Source organism: Cladophialophora bantiana (genome assembly GCF_000835475.1).
Source record: "Cladophialophora bantiana CBS 173.52 unplaced genomic scaffold supercont1.2, whole genome shotgun sequence".
In the NCBI taxonomy this organism is placed as follows: Eukaryota; Fungi; Ascomycota; class Eurotiomycetes; order Chaetothyriales; family Herpotrichiellaceae; genus Cladophialophora; species Cladophialophora bantiana.
This window is the reverse complement of record NW_015971576.1, coordinates 2,437,432-2,456,465: the sequence shown is the minus strand read 5'-3', so window position 1 is coordinate 2,456,465 and position 19,034 is coordinate 2,437,432. Positions and strand designations below refer to the sequence as shown.

The 19,034-nt window shown below is 51.4% G+C and overlaps 7 protein-coding genes across 7 annotated transcripts; 3 read left to right on the top strand and 4 right to left on the bottom strand.

The window, feature by feature from the left end:
• Positions 1 to 176: 176 nt before the first annotated feature.
• Z519_01896 (guanine deaminase) lies at positions 177 to 1,619 on the bottom strand (the record flags this gene model as incomplete). Its single annotated transcript, XM_016759653.1, has 1 exon — positions 177 to 1,619. The coding sequence occupies one exon, from the start codon at positions 1,617 to 1,619 to the stop codon at positions 177 to 179; it is 1,443 nt and encodes a 480-aa protein (XP_016624981.1).
• A 446-nt stretch (positions 1,620 to 2,065) lies between these two features.
• On the top strand, positions 2,066 to 3,142 carry Z519_01895 (uncharacterized protein; the record flags this gene model as incomplete). The annotated part of the gene is made up of 1 exon (XM_016759652.1): positions 2,066 to 3,142. The coding sequence occupies one exon, from the start codon at positions 2,066 to 2,068 to the stop codon at positions 3,140 to 3,142; it is 1,077 nt and encodes a 358-aa protein (XP_016624980.1).
• Positions 3,143 to 5,058: 1,916 nt separating this feature from the next.
• Positions 5,059 to 6,042, bottom strand: Z519_01894 (uncharacterized protein; the record flags this gene model as incomplete). The annotated part of the gene is made up of 1 exon (XM_016759651.1): positions 5,059 to 6,042. The coding sequence occupies one exon, from the start codon at positions 6,040 to 6,042 to the stop codon at positions 5,059 to 5,061; it is 984 nt and encodes a 327-aa protein (XP_016624979.1).
• A 1,934-nt stretch (positions 6,043 to 7,976) lies between these two features.
• Z519_01893 (uncharacterized protein) lies at positions 7,977 to 8,936 on the bottom strand (the record flags this gene model as incomplete). Its single annotated transcript, XM_016759650.1, has 1 exon — positions 7,977 to 8,936. One exon carries the CDS (start codon positions 8,934 to 8,936, stop codon positions 7,977 to 7,979), a length of 960 nt encoding a protein of 319 aa, XP_016624978.1.
• A 3,605-nt stretch (positions 8,937 to 12,541) lies between these two features.
• Positions 12,542 to 13,759, bottom strand: Z519_01892 (uncharacterized protein; the record flags this gene model as incomplete). Its single annotated transcript, XM_016759649.1, has 3 exons — positions 12,542 to 13,347; positions 13,421 to 13,607; positions 13,667 to 13,759. The coding sequence occupies 3 exons, from the start codon at positions 13,757 to 13,759 to the stop codon at positions 12,542 to 12,544; spliced, it is 1,086 nt and encodes a 361-aa protein (XP_016624977.1).
• A 670-nt stretch (positions 13,760 to 14,429) lies between these two features.
• Positions 14,430 to 14,907, top strand: Z519_01891 (uncharacterized protein; the record flags this gene model as incomplete). The annotated part of the gene is made up of 3 exons (XM_016759648.1): positions 14,430 to 14,459; positions 14,510 to 14,676; positions 14,739 to 14,907. The coding sequence occupies 3 exons, from the start codon at positions 14,430 to 14,432 to the stop codon at positions 14,905 to 14,907; spliced, it is 366 nt and encodes a 121-aa protein (XP_016624976.1).
• Positions 14,908 to 16,248: 1,341 nt separating this feature from the next.
• Positions 16,249 to 17,782, top strand: Z519_01890 (uncharacterized protein; the record flags this gene model as incomplete). The annotated part of the gene is made up of 3 exons (XM_016759647.1): positions 16,249 to 17,014; positions 17,209 to 17,369; positions 17,531 to 17,782. The coding sequence occupies 3 exons, from the start codon at positions 16,249 to 16,251 to the stop codon at positions 17,780 to 17,782; spliced, it is 1,179 nt and encodes a 392-aa protein (XP_016624975.1).
• Between the last annotated feature and the right edge of the window lie 1,252 nt (positions 17,783 to 19,034).

Below are 19,034 nucleotides of genomic sequence, written 5' to 3'. Positions count from 1 at the left end.
CGGAATGGTCTGGGGTACTACAGCGTTTTTTGCTATTTACAAGACTTTTGTCGCTCAGCTTGCGTCGTCGCATATCGCCATGGAAACAACTGTCGACAAAGTAGCTAGTGCATTCCTTGATCAATACACTCATTTTGTACCATATCAACCATCTCATGCTCTCTCTGTCACCATGATCAAGAAAGGCCACAACTGTTTACGGCTTTAAGATCCTTTCCTGCAACCAATCTTCCACCCACAAACACTTTCCGTATAGATCGATCGTCGCCCATAAACACCCACTTCTTCAACAGCGCCATATCGTCGTACTCAAACCCGTTGGTGTTGATGTTATCGTCCAAGCCTACGTCGATAAGAAGCGCGTCGAACGCCTTTCCGACCTCGAAGTTGCCCACTGTATGGTCTAAGGAACAGACCTCGGCGCCACCCATGGTGGCCAGATACACCAGCTCCTCAAAGCCCAGCTTCCAGGCTGGGTCGCCCGTGTGAATCGTCAGGTGTCTGGAGACGTTACTTGCCTGCCTCATTGCGTTGAGGATCGAGATCGAGTATCCGGCCGAGCAATCGGTGCCGAGGCCGACTTTGATGCCTTTGTCCAACAGCTGACGGACTCGACACCATCCGTCCGTGAGGCATGTGTTGCTGTTTGCATTGTGGGCGACGCCGACCTTCCGCTCCGCCATGACCTCCATATCCCGCTCGGTTAGGTGAATGCAATGTGCCAGGATCGTCCGGGGTCCGAACAGGCCGTAGTGGTTGTACATGTCGGCGTAGCTCTCGAACCCGTCGTGGAGTTTGTGCATGTTCTTCACCTCCAGCGGCGTCTCGCACATGTGTGCCTGCACCCGGATCGGCTCGCTGTCGCGGCACAGCTCGCCCAAGCCAGCCATGAGCTCTGGCGGGACGTACGATCCCGCTCGCGGCTGTATGCACGGCATCACGAGCCTGCCCTCCGGGTCGATCTTCCTGATATGCTTGACGACTTTCCTTTCATCCTCGATGCTCTGCTCTGCGTTCTTTTCCCAGTTGCCGTGCGTGCTGCCAACCAGGATACACAGCTTGCCGATAACCGCTCTCTGCCCGAACTCCAGACACGTGTCGGCAAGCACGTTCGTCGCCTCGGGGTGAATGCTTGAATTGTACGCCACCGTGGTACTGCCGTTCTCGAGCTCCTTCTGCACCATTTCGCGGTACACGCGATGCGCTTTCGACGTGTCCGCGTACGACGCTTCCATCGGGTCCGTCCAGTTCTCGCACCACTCCTTCAAGTCGCCTTCCATGCCCAGCGCCATGTTGGGATACTGGGGAGCATGCATGTGCGTATCGATGAGGCCGGGAAAGAGGAACTGCAACGGCTTCAGCGTCACCCTCTCGGCATTTGCGAAACCCGGGTGTTTGGCACAGGCTTCGGCAGCGGAGTCGACGTTGGCGTCGAGGAATTGAATGTTGCCCTTGCCGTCGACGCCCAGGCTAGCTTTGGGGAAGATTTCGACCTCCTTCAGAGACTTGCTGTGTATGATGCGTCCGAAGAAGACTCTGTGGATGCTCTTACTCGGCCCTGGCACTAGAGAACCGGCGTCGGATATTGTGTATGGCGGAGGGGACGCCGAGTCACCCATACTGTTGGTCCTGGTACGGGGGCGAAACAGAGAAAAGGAAAGGCACCGCATGTCGCCAGTTATCTCACTCCCTCCACAAGTGGCGGGTTGTAGCCTTGTGGAAAGCAATGGCGAAGAACACCTGCCTGGCTCTCTAACTGTGGCTCGAAGCTTCAAACGACCAGGCTATATCAGAGGTCCCCTTCCAGTCAATGATTGATCGTCGAGAAGCGACGAACCCTCAAGATAAAGAGACCCGTCAGCACTAGCGAGTTCTCTCGTATAGGAAGGTCATTTGTGTATCGTTCAGAGTCTCTTTGGCACAGGATGGAGCAGCACCACCGCACCGCACATCTCCGACGCAGCGGACAAAGCGCGAGCTCCAAGAAGATTCCGTATGTTGAAGCCGCCGCGTAATCCGAATTAATCGCTTTTGGCACATTATCTCTCAAGTACGAGACACAGATATGAAGGCAAAGGCCACCACAGTCGGCCTCAAGGAGCTCACAGAAGGATCAGTGCCCTTTAGCACTCTCGAGAAGGCATTCGGCGAGTCCTCGCTCGGCATCCTCGTCGTCAACAACCTGCCAGCGAGGTACCTCGAATTGCGGGAGAGGCTGCTGTCGTATTCGTCGTACCTGGCGCAATTGCCCGCCGCAGACCTGGACGCCCTCACCGATGCTGCATCCCACTACGAGATAGGATGGAGTCATGGCAAGGAGGCCCTCAAGGACGGACAGTACGACACAATGAAGGGCTCCTATTATGTCGACTGCCAGTCCTTCTTTCTGGAAAACCCGGTTGTTCCTGAACCGGGGAAGCCGGTAACAAGAGGGGCGGGAACGAACTTGTGGCCTGCTGAATCTGCGATGCCGGGATTTCGAGCCACGTTTGAAGAACTCTGCAGGATGTTAATCAACATTGGAGTACTGGTCGCAAGAGCCATTGATTCATATGCCACCAAGAATATCCCACACTACCAGCATGGATATCTCGAACACGTCGTCAAGACCAGCCACACACCAAAAGCCCGTCTGCTGCACTATTTTCCGCCCACAGAGGCGCCACCTTCGCCGTCGCCCTCACCCGTTGAATCTTCAAACACGTCGGATTCGGAGGATGACTCCTGGTGTGCCACCCACCTGGACGATGGCTGTTTGACAGCGCTGACATCGGCATTATACATTGACGAGTCCAGCCCTCTGCCACCACTCACAGCCGGCTCCTTTCCGTCCCTGCCGATCCTGCCCGCATCTCCCGACCCCAAGGCGGGGCTTTACATCCGATCGCGTGGCGACAAGGTGGTGAAAGTCGATATACCGGCTGATTGCATTGCCTTTCAAACCGGCGAGGCCTTGCAGATGATCACGGATGGCAGGTTCAAAGCCGTGCCGCATTTCGTCCGCGGGCCCTGCGGCGCGGGCAAGGTGGCCCGGAACACTCTGGCATTGTTCATGCAGCCGGACATTGATGAAATCATTGATAAGGAGAAAGGCATAACCTATGGCCAGTTTGTGGAGATGATCGTGCAGAAGCACTCTTAGTCAGAAAGAGATTCTGATTCTATTTGGTAGATATCTGTTTTATACTTAAAGTATTGTGCGGTTTGTAGTCGCTATGCCTGAAGATGGTGATACCAGCCTAGTGAAATATCCAAATGTGGCAGTGTTATGGTTGAGGGTGCAAGCATTTAGGACCCCGTAGACGTAGACGATCGTCAATATCGATGGGATGAGTCTGAAAATTTCTGCAGACCTCCCTGAGGTGGGAAGGGGCCGTCGTTTTCAACCTGGAATGAATGTTTGCGTTGCATGGATATTCTCATATCCTACTTCGATCAAATCTAGCCCTATTAGCCCTGCCTGCCGCTGCCCCAGGAGCTCCGAATCTTCGATCTCCCGTTGCGCCTATTTCTCCTGGATATGTTCTTCTATCGTGCCGAAGGTGTTCAGGATTTCCGATTCTGGTTGCTAATAACAACCGTCGCACGATCACGAGAAGCTGTTGCCGTCTCAGCAGGTTTTCACACAGGCCAGGTGGAAATGGTGAATCTGCCAGCGTTTCAAACCTGGGGACTGGTTCCGGTGTCGAAAGATCCAGACCTCTCCATCAAGGCATTCCTCGGGGGATGTCAAGAGAGGTCCACGCCATCTTCTCGGCCACTGGTGCATAGCTGACGCGGGAGATTGCGATGAACCTTAAGCAGCTACTATTGTAAGAGCTGAGGTAAAGCGTTGAATACAGATGCTCTGCACAAAGTGTTCACCACTGGAGCCATAGAAGGGGAGCCATCTTCAGCGCAGGCTATCAAAGCAATTGGCCATTATCTAGAGATATGGGTCGTTGCTCTTTTTTGGCTTGCGATCGCATTGGAATCGACAACGGGGGAAGAAGAATTGGATTCTGAGACAACAGAGGCCTTGAGGTGCATTCAGGCTGGCAAATAAGAACGCTCTGCGGAGCTGTTCCTTCTGTCTGCATATCCTGACGCCTGCAGAAGTGAAATAAACTGGGCCGTTCGTCGAGCGCCGGGGTGTTCCACGAACAAGAGTCAGCACCGAAGCCATGAATAGCCTCCAAATTAGTACTAGCGGATACTAAAGTGAGATACCTCGATAAGGGAGCTTATTAAGTGGTCGGTTGCGTATTCGGGTGGGTCCCTTGCCTAATAGAGGAGTTACAACAATTGAAAAAAATGTTGGGCATATATATATTACAGGGTACACTTATTAGTACCATTTGGAAGCAAACTGCTTGCTTCCACGCCGAAATACAGCTCTGAATCTAGGCTGTGGGTACGATGGTGACAGCAGCGCTCCTGGCTGTCATTTCATTCTCAACACATCACTCATAGCTATTTAACATTCACACTATTTTTTTGGATTCATTTCCCGAAGGGTGACTATTTGTTACTTTTGTTTGGTTGCAGCTTTTTGTGGTCAACTTTTCTTTGAGACATTCGCCCGAATCCGCCGAGGCCGCTCTTTGTTGTCACAATGCCTCCTTGTTGCTCCATGGCAGATCATAGACATTTCGCAAGGCATGACTGCCTCGCCGGCATCCCAGGTACGTTCAGAGGCTTCATGGAGACATCCATACATTTCCTAGGGGCGCTGAGCATACCAGGAACGTCAGCGGAACATGAACTGCTGTGCCAACTGAATATAAGCTTGAACTTTGAATGAGGTACTTGAATTCTATGTACTTTCTCACCTATAGTATCTACCTTGGTGGAATTTTCTCCTCATTCTCCCCCTACCTATGAGAGTGCAAGCACACGCGATATTGCTTCCGAGTAAAGTGGCACAGCAGATTCACTGGATCCCGATTTTGATTCCACGTCCCGTCGCAATCCTGTTTCCCCTCAATTTCTGAAGCTTCTTAACCCTCGGCTGTTTGGTAGACACGTACATGACGACATTCTACACTCGCCTTAGGGCCATGCGTAGTATTCAACCTACTATACAGGCTGATAGACCTGAATGCCTCGGATGAGCCAGTAAGCCTCTTTGAAAGCTTGCGGGTTGTTGGCCACATAGTCTTGACAAGTTGGTGCCAATGCTGCGCACTCGGAACTCGACCATTCTTCATTGGTCCAGTCTCCACATAGAGCAGTGTTAATGACGATAGTCAAGTTGGAAAAGTACTCGGACAGTGAGCTCCCGTTTGCGGACATGAAATGAGCGTCGGGGATTCTCCAGCTTCCCGGACTGGGATTGCCACTGAAAGCATCCGAAGGCACCTCTTCACGCTCAAAATTCCAGATCGAGATCCACTCTGGGGCGTATTCCGTTACCACAACTCCTCCACCGTTATTGTTGAATGCCTTTCCGAAGGAGTTGTTTGAACCTGACGCTGCACAGCCGGGATTTCCAGGAACATCAGCACTGCAATCAAGGCTTGTGAATGCACCCCGCATCTGCATTTGAATGGCATTAGCAACGCTGGGATCTGAGATGTTCGAGATGGTGAGGTGTCCTTTCGTATGAAGGACCATCTTATTGGAGGACTGAAGCGAAAGTCCTTCCATAATATCAATCTCCCCATAATCTGGCCACTTTGGCCCTACCAGCCAGTAGGCCGGCCATGACCCGCAGATACCTCCAGGCATATGCATGATGTCGGCGACATGCAAGGAATAGTTGAATAAATCCTTAGATTGAATGCGTGTAGACTGCCTGCCATTCGGCGCAATATTAGAAGAGTCGACTCCAAGGTAGATCACATTCTCGAAAACGTCGTTAGACGCGAAGCCTGCTAATCCAGTCCTGTTAGCCCCGACCAAGTCTTGGTACTTGACGAACCCATGCGTCGGATCTGGGTCTGAGAAGAAGTCAAACTGATCGAAAAAGTCTGGGCCCGTGTAATTTCTTGAGAGTTGGTATTGCAAAGCTTGTGAAGCTCCAATAAAGAGTCCGACAAGTCGAGATGCGACAGACCGCATTGTGTCCAAAGTTTTGGGAAGAGAGTCCTCAGGTCTGGTGATGGTGCTGGTGCGGATTTGGCGACAATGATAGGTTGGTTGTGATTTTGAACCTCGCCAGAAGGAATTTGGGGATGTTGACAGCCTATGGAGGAAAGAAAGGAAAAAATACCTTCGGAATTGCAGTAGATATATAAAGTCTGCACGGAGAACAAAGACTGCCACAAGGCAGCCCAAAGAACTGCGGAATATAGCAGTGTGATCTATTAGGGATAATGAAAGAGGTTCCATTGTCGAACGGCCCTGTCAAAAGCTTTGCATTAGACGAGAGGTCAGCGGAACAAAGCATCTGTTATCCAAAGCAAACGATATCGCTCTTATGATCAAACACGAAATTGGAGCAGGTTATTTCAGGGAGTTGTGTTCGCTCAAAAATTCACTCAAAAAGGAAGCTGTCGCTTTCTCTTCCTAGCGTCCAGAACCCACTGTAGCACTCCATCGTTAGTATTCAACCCCATCTAACGCGAGGGGATATACGTAATTGACATATTCCATGATGTTAGTCGCGAATTCAGGCGTGGAGAGAATATTGTAGTACCTCGGTGCGTAGGAAATCCAGGAATCTTCCCCCCAATTTCACCGACATCGAAGACGAGGGAATGTTGCCGCAACGCTGTTAGCCGACCAACCGGAGATGGTAGTGAAGAGGAAATCAAGGGAGCACATGACCTCGTGTTCTTCGTCTTCCTGGCGCGTCGGTTGGACGATCCACAGCCTAGTTCCGAGTAGGCTTGGCAGAAATATATATCCAGGCTGTACCCCCGGGAGCGCCAACCTTGGTTCCAAGCTTTCTTCCTTCACCTTTTTTTTCCCCTTCCGCAGATGTGAGGTCCACTTTTCGGTGTCTTATATGTTATATTGGTGAAATGTCTCATAACAACTGATCGGATCCTACCTGCATCAAACAACCTGACTATGAATCCAAGAGTTGGGTTGCCACAATGCGGGCTCAAAGTACCACCTTGGTTACTACAGGAACTTGATTAGGTAACCCATCATTGTTACCCACCACGCCACACAACAAATAAGGCCTTGGATCAGCGAGAGATGGGGGAGGGTGATTATGGGGTTGAGCGCTCAGGAGGAAGAACGAGGAGGGGGATTGAGCAGGAGGGGTCCGCGACGAGAGGGGAGAAGGATTCGAGTTCGAGTCCGGGAGTCGAGAAAGACAAAAAAAAAAAAAAAAAAAAACCATCCTTCGCGGGGTTTTCTCACAAGATGAGTTTTTTGCTCCATTGAATTGTTGAATCTTTTGCTTCAGTCATCATGGGATGGTGGAACTACTGTTGAGTGTCTTGGCAGATACCCGAGGAACCTGAGGTGAGAATTGCCGCGTCTGTGAGAAAGCCTACAGCGTGGCTCCTAGGCTGCCTACACGATCAACTTAGACACTACTTCGAATGTCTGGAACCTGTGATCCCCTCCATCCGGAAGACCTCCTTTAACTGCAATGGCTTTGTCCAAGATCTGTAATACAACGTCCACGGGAATTCAAATTCTATGAGCGTTTGCGAAGAGACTGGCAAAGGCAAGATTCAGTCAGCTCCATCTCAATGAGAAGTTCTGCTCTTTGACACTCGGAACTCGCATGCCTTGAGCGCTGTATTCCAGACAACTTGACCATCGCGAGGGGTGTCGAATGCAAGGCTTTCGAGATGGCAACCGCAGGTAAGCCAAAGAGTAAATAAGCGTCACGTCCTAATACTGGCTGTGCTTGTGGAGCGAGTCGGCTTACGAGAGCGCGTATCGAGAATTGCTCGCAGCATCATACCCTCGAAGTGCCACGGAGTTGTATCCTTGCAGGCGTTAAGAATGACCTCAACGCAAGGCAATAGGCGGAATTTAGATGATGTTTGATGAATCCAGCAGCATTCATCTCATTCCAGATGTGTACTTTAGCCTCGCTGATAGTCTGTCATGGCGCCGCCATGCGGCTTGCGGTTTACGTCCGGCGGCTCGAGATCGTATGTATACATGTTGCCCGGGTCAAACTTCTCTTTTCCTGAACCATAAGACATATTTGCTGCTCTTTGCTCTGGAGGTAAAGATGAGCCAAGCGAGGTTGATGGGAGCTCAAACTCAAATTTTGCCGCTGCCTCTTCTACCCAGACTTCCATTTGGAGCTCCCCCGCTTCAACACGGCGAACTGGATGTGTTCGTGCAGAGAGAGAGGTTGTTCCTTTATCATTTCCTTGTGGTGCTGGGGCTGAAGACGATGACTCATTCGGCAGAAATGGCTGTGGTTCGGCAGCTATCCACTTCCGCTCTTCCTTGTCGATTCGGCCAACAGGTCGGTCAGCCTGATCCTTAACTTCCATGGCCAATGTGAAACTGCATTCGGTAGCACCGGGTCCTTCTGGGAGAGGTCTGAGTCGCGCCGCTGATGTGCTAATCCGAGATAAAGTGGCGCGGAAGTTCGCTTCCAGATCGGCCAGGTTGAGGTGGTTACTCAGTCGATCGCTGTCCTCCGATGGAGTGGACTCGAATGGGATGTCTACCTCACCTTTAGCGATGGAAGGGAAGGAACGGAGATCAAACGTCCAACGCTCGAGGACACGGTTGTTGTCACACTCATAGATGCAAAGAAAGACCTTTTCGACAACGTTCTTTTCGAGTTGGACACGGATTGCGGAGACGGCATCGTTGACCCACACACAGACAGCGGGATGCCGGTTCTGGCGAACAGGATAGTTATAAGCCCTAGCGGAGAGAAACGAGACTGGTGGATAAAGTCGGCGAAGGTAGAGGATGTGGTGAGTTGTGACAGTCAGGAAAGATGTGAGGGTGTCTAGTAGGGCACGACGCGTAGATAGAAGGTTTGAGACTGTAGTTGGGTTTGGTGGAGGACCGGCCATGTTGATATTGTGCTGAACGCTTTCGGCTAGGAGTCCCTAAGGAGGTACTTCAGCTCTGGGGTGTTCAGAAACAGCGAAGTGGGAATCTGTGTAGAGCGGACAACGGGGAGGAATGAAGTCGCGGAGGAAGTCAAATCGTGCAAACACGCCAAGCACCTCACTTTGGTTTGGGTCTCCATCTTCCGCTCCGCTTCCATTTCTTCCAAGATTATCACTCCAACTCGTCTGTACAACAACCGACAGCAACATTCTCTCGTGCCAATCCCCAACCCGCAAGAATGCTGCCATCCTATCCCTAGGGTGTTGGAAGTAATCTCAGTCCTCTTTATTCGTCACTGATCATCCGTCCGGCTCGCGACCTGCGCCACTTGCCCCATGCGCGTTCCTTTCCCGCAACACGAGCATTCCAGTTTCAACGCACGGCAGCGGGGCTTCGATCTGATGAAGATTTATTTCCGCGCCAACTGATTGATGGCGGCCGCAGCACTGACCATGGTTTCATTTTTCAGCTCCCGAATCTTGAGGTTGTCCGGCACCCGTCCGTTGTCCCGCCAAGCTCCAGACCTTGTCAGGTCACTTGTTGCTTTCTTGTCCAACGTATCCATTCTCTCATATCAGCTTTCTGTTCGCACCTAGTCCTTCTCCAGAAGTTGTCGCTTTCTTTGTTCCTCGTTCCAGTTACTCATTTGCCCTCGGGTGAGGCTTTCCTTTCCTTCCAGATTGGCCCCCCTAGAGATCCTTGGAGTTTGGGGTTTGACTTTGCTATCCTCGTTGGCCATTAATACTACTGCAGCCTCGTATATTCCAGATACCGTAAAGGAAAAAGGCCTGAAGCAGTCAACGCCGGTCAATCTTCGAGATATTTCCCGCAGAGCGGACCAGAACTGTTCCGTCGAAGTTGTTGTCACCGAAGTATATGTCTTGGTCCCGGTAAGCAAGCACCATGTCTCTCACCCCCAGGTGGTAACTTGATCTTCACAGGTCCACATTGATTATTATTTTTACGCGAATACCACACTGAGGGTGTATGATTACCTCATGCTCGACATCAACAATGCACCAACAAGTATCAATACTATATATACTGCAACTAGCTCCATGCTGGTAACGTAGTCAAACCAGATTCCTCAAGTCCCCTAGCACATATAACGTGAGTACCCAGAGACTCTACTTCGACCACTTACTTACTTCTAAAGCCACTCATCTCCCTCTTTCTACCAGTGGAGGGTTACACGTTTATGCTGTCCATGATGGTCCTCGATCAGCAAGGCAACAACCGCTTCAAGGAGCGCTAGGGGAAAGTGTATCTCGGCGGGTCGGACTAAGCTACAGATAGTTGTCAAAATGAAGTGGTCTACAATCTGGTCAATAGACAGCTGTTCGCGAACTCGAGTGCGGGCGCTTTACAATTTGGCACCATACCCGGCCCGACATATGCGAACTTTACAGCAACTTCCAGTCCCGGAAACATCACCCTGCCTTTTCAGTTGACACTCAGAACAACCTCACGTGGAGTAATTCTGCGTTTTACAATAAGAGGGCAAGGTTCTGTGTGCTCTCCGACAATACAATAGTGGCTGTCTTTAGCAACCCGATGCTGGCGCCTGGTGATTGTATTTTCGTGAGCTTGAGTATGACAAGAGTTGGTACCTGCGCTGCAGCCGTGGGAGCGCCACAGTTGAGCGGACCCTCTGGTAAGACCCAAAAATGCCGATTCTTACACAGGCTGATGATCTCTCAGGACCGTCGAGGTAAGTCGGCTTTATATTCATTGAGCTTTGTCCCGTGCATGGATCCTACGGAGCTCAGCTTTAGCCCGGATAGCGATTCGATGCGACTACCGAATCCCAGTCTCTGACAGCGCATGACGCCATGGGTGTGCTCATGCCGATTCGTACTTTTTTTTTTGGCAGTCCTACTGGGGCGCCTGGTGCAACTGGTAAGCACAAACCCTGCCCAACACTTTTTCAGCGTCGATATGTTCACGGATAGACTAACAATATGCGCTCAAGTGCATAAGGATCACACGGTACAATCCCTCACCACAATTACATGTATTGCTTTCCTCATGCCAGAAAGGTCGAAACAACACTTGATTGAGACCAAACCATGCCACATATAAAGGATTCCGGGCTTACCATCCCAAAAAGGGCATTATTAGCGGAAAGTGCCGCATGACGATTGAGATCCTGATTCCCTATGCGGCGCTTCTTATCCATACTGCTTGGCACCTTTACCCTCACTTAACATTCATTAAACGAGAAATATGCCGACTGACACTTTGATCTACAGGATTACAGGGAAGCCAGGGTATTCCTGGCCCGACCGGAGCTACCGGTTAAGTCACTCGGGGAAAACGAATTGGCGATTTAAGAAGCTCTTGTCTTCCATTTCTCGAACCTAGCTCACTCCTTATTGTTCTAGGAACTGTGCGGCCAAATGGTGCTCAAGGGCCATCGGGCCATCGGGTGCGTCAAGTCTTCCAGGTGCCACCGGCCCGTCAGGTACGTCAGGTCCCAAGGGTACTCAAGGTGCTGCCGGTGTAACAGACTATTCAGGTCCCTCATGTCCATCCGGCCCATTCGGCCCGGCGGGGCCGACCAGCGCAATAGACAGAAAGGCTCAGATTCGATCCAATTCGGCCTATCTGGGATGTTGGGCGCAAAGCTGCAACTCTGTCGGCACATGTGTCGCTCTGGGTAACTAGGGATTCGACAGCGCGAGCACAAACGGCGGCTTCAACTCTACACTCACAGGCAGTTCAACCGCCAATATCGACGCTCAATGCGCAAGCATCTGTATAGGCAAGAACGGCGCCAACTTTTTCGGCACGGTCAGCGCTTCGTCAGGAGTCACGGCTGATTGTTACTGCAGCTCTGCGATCACTGGTTCAACGAGTTTGATGTCTAACTGCGTGCCGTGCTATGGCCAGAGCGTGGGGCTCTGCCACAAATATCAGATGTCAATTGCGGTCTATGCAAGGGCTTTTGGTATTGGGGATGCCCAATGACTTTGTCTCAATTGGGGACACGGGACCGATGTAACAATTAAATCGGCGTGGAGAAATCGAAAACGAACACCACGGGACATCTGGCTCCCTGTGTGAAATTGGATCATAGTAAGAAGGACTGAACGGCTAAACCCTTGGCGATATCTATACGAACCGGTACCCCGTCAAGAGCATGTGTTGTGCCACAGAGAATACCCCGTACAGTTAGGAAAGCTCGGCCTAGAGGGCTTGAATTAACTGTTCGATCTAGCACGCAATACTCCGCTGTAGTCAGTGCCTTTGTACTTGTGTAACCAGCCGCAAGGCTGCGAGAATCCCCTACAAGTCCCCCGGAGGTTGTTCGGACCGTCGGCGCTTCTTGGCTCCACGAGGATGGTGACGTCGTGCATAGCATATGCATGTATCCACCGAAGCGCAAGTAACATTCAGCGCGAGTTGTCAAATCTGTTAAGGCATCCGCAATTTCCGGTCGAAGTGTCAGACAGGACACGCTGTCGATAATGAAACATGAGGAAAAGGAGGCTGATCTTCTCTCAGTGATATGTTCGCACGGAACCAAGGTGTCATCCATTTCGTGTCCTAACATTCGTACATTTCATTTGGTCTTTTTGATATGTCCATTTGCACTCCCATTTGCGCACCTATTTGCAGTGCCGTGTGCAGTCCCGTTTGCAGTCCCATTGGCACTCCCGCTAGCAGCAATAGTACCGTTTGCCTTCCTTTTCCCTTGCCCCGGCGGATCAGAGACTCGAACAATTTCCGGCAGTGTGAAGATGCTAGGCCAGACCATCTGGAAGTGTTCTTGGTCTCCGTTCAGGATGTGTCGCAGGTGTATGCCCCATACAATATAGCAATAAGCGCCAATTCCAGTCATGAGATGCCACCAGCCATGCCCTTCGAGGAGGAAGCCCCACGGCATGCCAACACTCCGCCTCCAACGTATCAAGGTAGAACAGTATAGGTTGTCAAGATTCCAGATGTAGAAGCCGCCAAGGAAGATGCTCACCCCAAACGCCACGAGGCACCACATGGTCCTTAGTATTTCCAGATCTCTCTCATTCTCATACGCTTGTTGTTCTCTCGAGATGTCCACAGGCAGCCCTGACCTTTCTCGCTCTAGACGGTGCCTCTCTTCCGACTTCCTCAAGGACGGTCGCAGATTCGTTTCCATACTGTAGACACTGCGGACAACGATGAAAACGGTCAAAAGAGCGTAGACAGTCTGGTGGAATACGGGGTCTTGAAGGTAGTGGTAGTAGGCAGTGATGAAGGCGCAGAAGAGCACCAAGAAGACGCCGAGATAGATTTGGGTCTTTTTGCTTTGCGAGTAGGAGAGCGAGGCGTAAGCCATGAGGCAAGTGGTGTAGATCATGTTGAGTTCGTCGACCAACTGCCACGGATCTGGAGACGGAGAATGGGTCAGGTTCACCGATCAAAACGCGAAGTATTTGACCTTGCGTCCGTGGGGACTCACATTTCAAAGTGGTATGGAACATGAAGCTGCCGAATCCAACAAGGAAATATCCAAAATATGCCACTTCAAAAACGGTATCATGCCCATGTTTCCTGCAGCTTTGAACGCCCTTATATGCTAGGTAAATGAACATCAAGTTGGTCAAGGTATTGACGATCTCGGCAGAGTAGTACGTGGCGTAGTAGTCCTTCTCATGTCAGTCCCGACAATTCGGTATGCTCTGAACCGGATAAGTTGCCTTCGTACCTCTTCGCACCATTGCAGAGTGCTCGTGACGGGATGCCAGTACCCCGGCTGGCCTGGCGGGGGGTATGGAATGGAGGGGAGCCATGAAGGCATCCTGGTAACGGGGGGGTTGCAGTACAGGTTCGCGGGTGTCTCGAGGATTGGGATCAAGGAGATAACATAGTGACAAAGAGGTACTTTCCACAGTCTTTAAGAGGTATAGACTCCTACCAGTTGCACAGAGTAAGGAGTTGACTGCGGATGCGGATGGAAGGGGTGGGTTTCGCAGTTGAGCATATGGAAGTGCTTACAACGCACAAAAATGTTCGCAGTGGAGCTGCGGCGATAAAACTTGTCCAACTTGTTTATCTTGGGGGGCGGACAAATGACGTCGCCTGGCCCAATCCAGCCATGACAAGGAGCTAAACGGACCGAAGGGGTGAAGCCTCAGGCAGATCATTTGCTGCCCTGACACGTGAAGAGACACCTGGGAGGTACCGGCTGAGAGGCGAGCAGGCCCTGAACCGCCCAAGCGGTCCGACGGAGATCCTGGCAACCGCCTATGCCTAGACTGCGGAAGGCCGAAGCCTAAAGGAAAGACCACGCAGCCCCGCGGTTGCCCCTCGTCCAGGTGGGCAGGCGCGTGTCGTCCCAACAAGCAGGTTATCCCTGGGCGCGGCGCGGACAAACTGTCATCCTCTGAGTTACTCGGTGCTAGTACCTGGATTTGAGGCTCAAAACCGAACTTCATCTTCAACCACCTCGCACTCAACACTCATTCAACATGGCCATCCCCAATGCTGCGTTGCAAAAGGTGTGTTCTTGCCCCTCGCCAATTCGTCCTTTGCCGCTCAACATGTGCAGTTGCTTCAAGAAGTCGAGACTCAAGCGGTGCTCTCCCAGCAAAAAATCACGCAGACGCACACAGAACTCAACGCCAAACGGCGAGATGCCCGACTCAATCAACTGACATCCAATGAGCTGAAATCCCTGCCCCAAGACACCAACGTCTATGAAGGAGTCGGAAAAATGTATGCAGCCCTTGGCCAAAGACCCGATGACCTGCTAGTTACCTGACGCTACTGTCTCTCAGGTTCATTGCTGTTCCTGCGTCGACCCTGAATAAGCGTCTGGCATCTGAAGCGGCCGCTCTGAGCAAGGATATCACGGAATTGGAGAAGAAATTGCATTACCAAGAGACGACATACAAGAACAGTCGACAGCACATTGAGAAGATCTTGCAGACTGGTGGTCGGTCGTAATGTCACCACTTCAACAACGGCCTCCGCGAGTGTGTGGCTTTTACTAAAAAGCAAAGCTGCCCGACAGCCAATCCATCCATTGTACCTTGTCTGGAAGAGCCATGTCATCAGCATTCTAGCCTGCGACATTTCCCCAGAAGACCGCGCTTTGATGAAATTGAATCTATTGGTTGTTGCATCGCGCAATGCCCGATGGAAAGACAAACAGGCAAATATGGCCAGAAGCATTCTGACGCGAGAGCCACTTGTGTTTAATTCTGGCTTTGTAAGCAACGCCGTTATTCGTGCTGGCCGCCGAGATTTTGGACCCATTGCCTCTCTAGACATGTGTCGGTCATAGACATATGCGTCCTTTGCAGACTCCCTGGCAAAGGATCTTAGCTAACCTAACAGACGAAAAGGCTGTTGAGCGATCGGGAGATGGCCGCCATGGCCCGGCTCACACGATTGAGCTTGCCTCAGGCGGCAGTTGCTGGCAACTCTGACACCTGTGGGGAGACAAGTTCGAATTTACGGTGTGTCACGGGGACTATCGGACAGTCTTGGAGCCTCAAAAGACGAGCAAAAGATCACTATTTACATCAGCCTAAGCAGATTGAATGACGCATTCTTCGCCAGCCGTGCATTTCAGGCCTCCTTGGCCCGCAACCTTCAGCGTCTCGTTACCGGCGATTGCTTTGGTCTAGGGGTTCAAACTTTGCACGAACTTTTGGTCCCTTCTATATATTGAACATAGATATCCGCCCCTTTTCCAGTCGCCAGCCATAGCAGTCAGGAATTCGTGTCCAGGAGAATTCTCAAACAGCTCTCAGACTATTGCACACGAGAGGACCTGCGGTACGACCTCGTGGTTTGTTTCAGACGGCGTGGCCACGGCTATACGAGCCTGAAACTGCGTCTGACAACGATCATTGGGTCGGCCGGGTTCTGGACTGACTCAATTATTGGCAGCATACCATACCTGACAGCCGACCCTTTTAGTTCGCTGGCCCCCAACCTTGGTTTTGTGGGTTGCGATCCAGGCTTAGATTGGCAGCGCTGGCTTGCAGCACGAAAACGATAAAAGCAAGCAGCCTCCCCACCACAAGCTGAATCAGAGTGCCAGATTTTTCTTCTTCACTTTTTGTCACTACCTCCAGGTGACGAAGACCAACACCATCGCTGCCCATTTGGAGGCTCGTTTGGCAGTTCGGACGTTATCTCTTCAACTACATCGTTACGCCCAGAGACCCCGTTGCAATCGGACGATTACCCCACCGCCAGCTCCCCGACCATTTAATCCATACCCTGGTGTTAGGGCTGAAAGAGCGCTAATTGGAGGGGTACGGCTACAATCGAACCATGGCCTACTCACGACGCTCGTCGGGCTCTGACCGTGAATATGTGTTGATGCCGGTGCACAGTGTTGCAGGCAGCGAATATGGAGGACGAGGCCGTCGAGTCTACGATCCACCCATTGAGGTCAACAATTTCCTCGAGGTGCCACAAAACCGCCCTCGTGCTTCTAGCCAAGGCGCAGGCGTGGCACCTACAATTGTCAATATAGGTGCTGGTGCCCTCTCCGAGCGAGGTGATCGTGACCGCGACCGCTCCCGCGACCGTGATCATAGTCGAAGTCGAAGCCGTCACCGCGATTACCGTCACCACCGATACCGAGACGGATCTTCCAGTTCCAGTTACTCTAGCGACCGTTCAAGATCACGACATCGCCGTCCTAGCAAGAAGGAGAAAGAGCCAGAGCCAAAACCAAAGCCAATCGAGGAAGACGATCTACCTTACAAATTCAGAAAAGAACTCGACTTCGCCCGCATGTCACACCGAGAAGAGGAAGAGAAGAGGATCCAAGATCGGATAAAGAGGGATCGGGAGGAAGAAAGGAGACGATGGAAACTAGAAGAGGAGGAAGAAGCCATGCGCAAGAAGAAGGAAAGAGAAGCCATCCTCTATGAAGCCAAGTTGGAGGATGAGCGGAAGAAGAAGGAGCAAGAGGAATTGAGGAAGAAGATTCTCCGGGACGAGGAGGAGCGTCAACAGAAGGAGAAGGAGAAGAAGAAGGCCGAGGAGGAGGAGTTTGAGAGGAAAGTCAAGGAGAAATTCATGAATGCTGGTATGCGCAGGCCCCATCGCTACTCTTACGATTACTATTAGTCGTCTCTGGCCACGCATACATCTCGCCGGGTTTTGCGGTGGTTCCAGGATGAAGGTCATTCCTTGTGGAGGGCGATTCAGGTTGATTGGTAATGGTTTGATTGTGGACTGAGCAAGAGGCTAATCTGTGTCGCTCTTTTTGGGGAATTACAGGTTACAGCCCAGAGTACATTGACGAAGTGCTCCACAAGAAGAAAGCCGAGCGTGCAACGCTGGCTATCGACCTCCACCGTCCGACCTACATTAAAGTCAACCGCAAGTACCTCCTTCCAGACACGCTTGATCATTATGGGTTGCCTTGGGAGTGGGATCCGGTATGTACAACTCCGTTTTCCGTGCAAGTCACACGAGTCGCCTTGTCCCGGGTTTTCGCATTTGCTTTGTCCCCCATACTACCTTTACAAGAGCACAGAGAGTTCTGTGTCACCGATTGGGCGTCGCTGCTTTGCTAATTCTCTGGCTTTGTCATTTACAGCGCGACGAAGAATTTATCATCATCAAGAAATACATCGACCACTCGCTGCAAGACGAATTATTCGAACACACGCGCAAGATCAAGGAGAGGAAACTCATCACTGGGCCGTACGTCAAGGAGACTAAGACGATCACGACTCTCACGCCGAACGAGCACGGTTTTGTGAAGAAAGGAGACAGGATGTATGTGGTCCGGGAGAAGAGCAAGAGTCGCAGTCCCTCTGGGAAGAGGACGAGCTGGATCTTTACCTGAAACGAATGGCCGGGAGGGGTAGCGGGAGAAGAGCGGGTCAAGTATGAAGTGGCGTGAAGGGGAATGAGGGTTTTGATTTCCCGATAGTGAAGATTTGGAGGTCGGGTGTGACCGCTGGGAACAGTTGCTACGACGACGACGACGGCGACGATGATACAGGGTGGGTGGCTCAACTTATGCAAACGAAGGACGAAGTAATGATAAACGAATCACGTTGTATGTTGATCCACAGACCGGGTCTGTTCAGTTCGATCGGGGCTAGTTATATACTCTCCTCAGATAGTGATGATCCCATTTCAGGCTTTTGAATACAGACAAACAGAATACAAGAACAGCGCGGCGAGCTCGTGCCTTTCGAATTTTTCCCTGCATGGTGGTACAAGAAGCAGGGAAGACAAATAAACCACGAAGAGAGAAACATGTACATGAATACCGCGAGTCGGTCCCATGGATGGATTCCAGCCTGGACCAGAGACATGGTATCGAGCATGATGACAGAAGTGAAAAGGAGACACAATTCCCAGCCCACTTTAATGCTTGTGTGTAAAAGATATGCACGGAATCCTCCGTGAATGATAGGCACCCTACTTGGGTACTGTGGAGGGGAGTGTGAGTAAGCGGTTCAGAGGCAGTGGTCAGCGGATGGGCAGTGGCGGTAGTCAGAGTCAGAGGAAGGAGGAGGAGGACGGCTAGGGACCAGCGCATGATCGATCTTGGACATCAAGTCATATGCATATATCGAAGGAGTACAACTAATTAGGTATACATACAAGCATAAGAAGCGAGGTACCGAGTGACATAGTTTAAGTCAATGAAAAGGCCGGGCTAAAATGATTAATCACAATAGGTTCTATGGTTTTAACTACAATGCCCTTGTTCTTGTCAGATAGATAGATACCTACGTAGGTGGCGAGTGGGCACTTGACTAGACTCATGTATTACTGTGGACACTGTCAATCACACGTGGTGGCGACACGAGATACTGGTGAATGAAGAACGAGTACCAGAAACAAAGTACCGACATCTTGGCTGCCGGGCTCTATCCTCTTCGCCCATCTTAAGTCAAACGAGCCAGAAGCCCTCAAAGACCCAAGGTTTGTTCCTGCTGTTTTGGGCGGATGAGCAAGGGAAGGGAGGGAAATGCCCGACCTAGGATCGAGCCGCTTTGGTGGTGGTGGTGGCGCCGGCCCTGGAGAGAGGAGGGGCTGGTTGCGAGTGAACCTGGTCAAGCCGGGTTTCTTTTCTCAGCAGC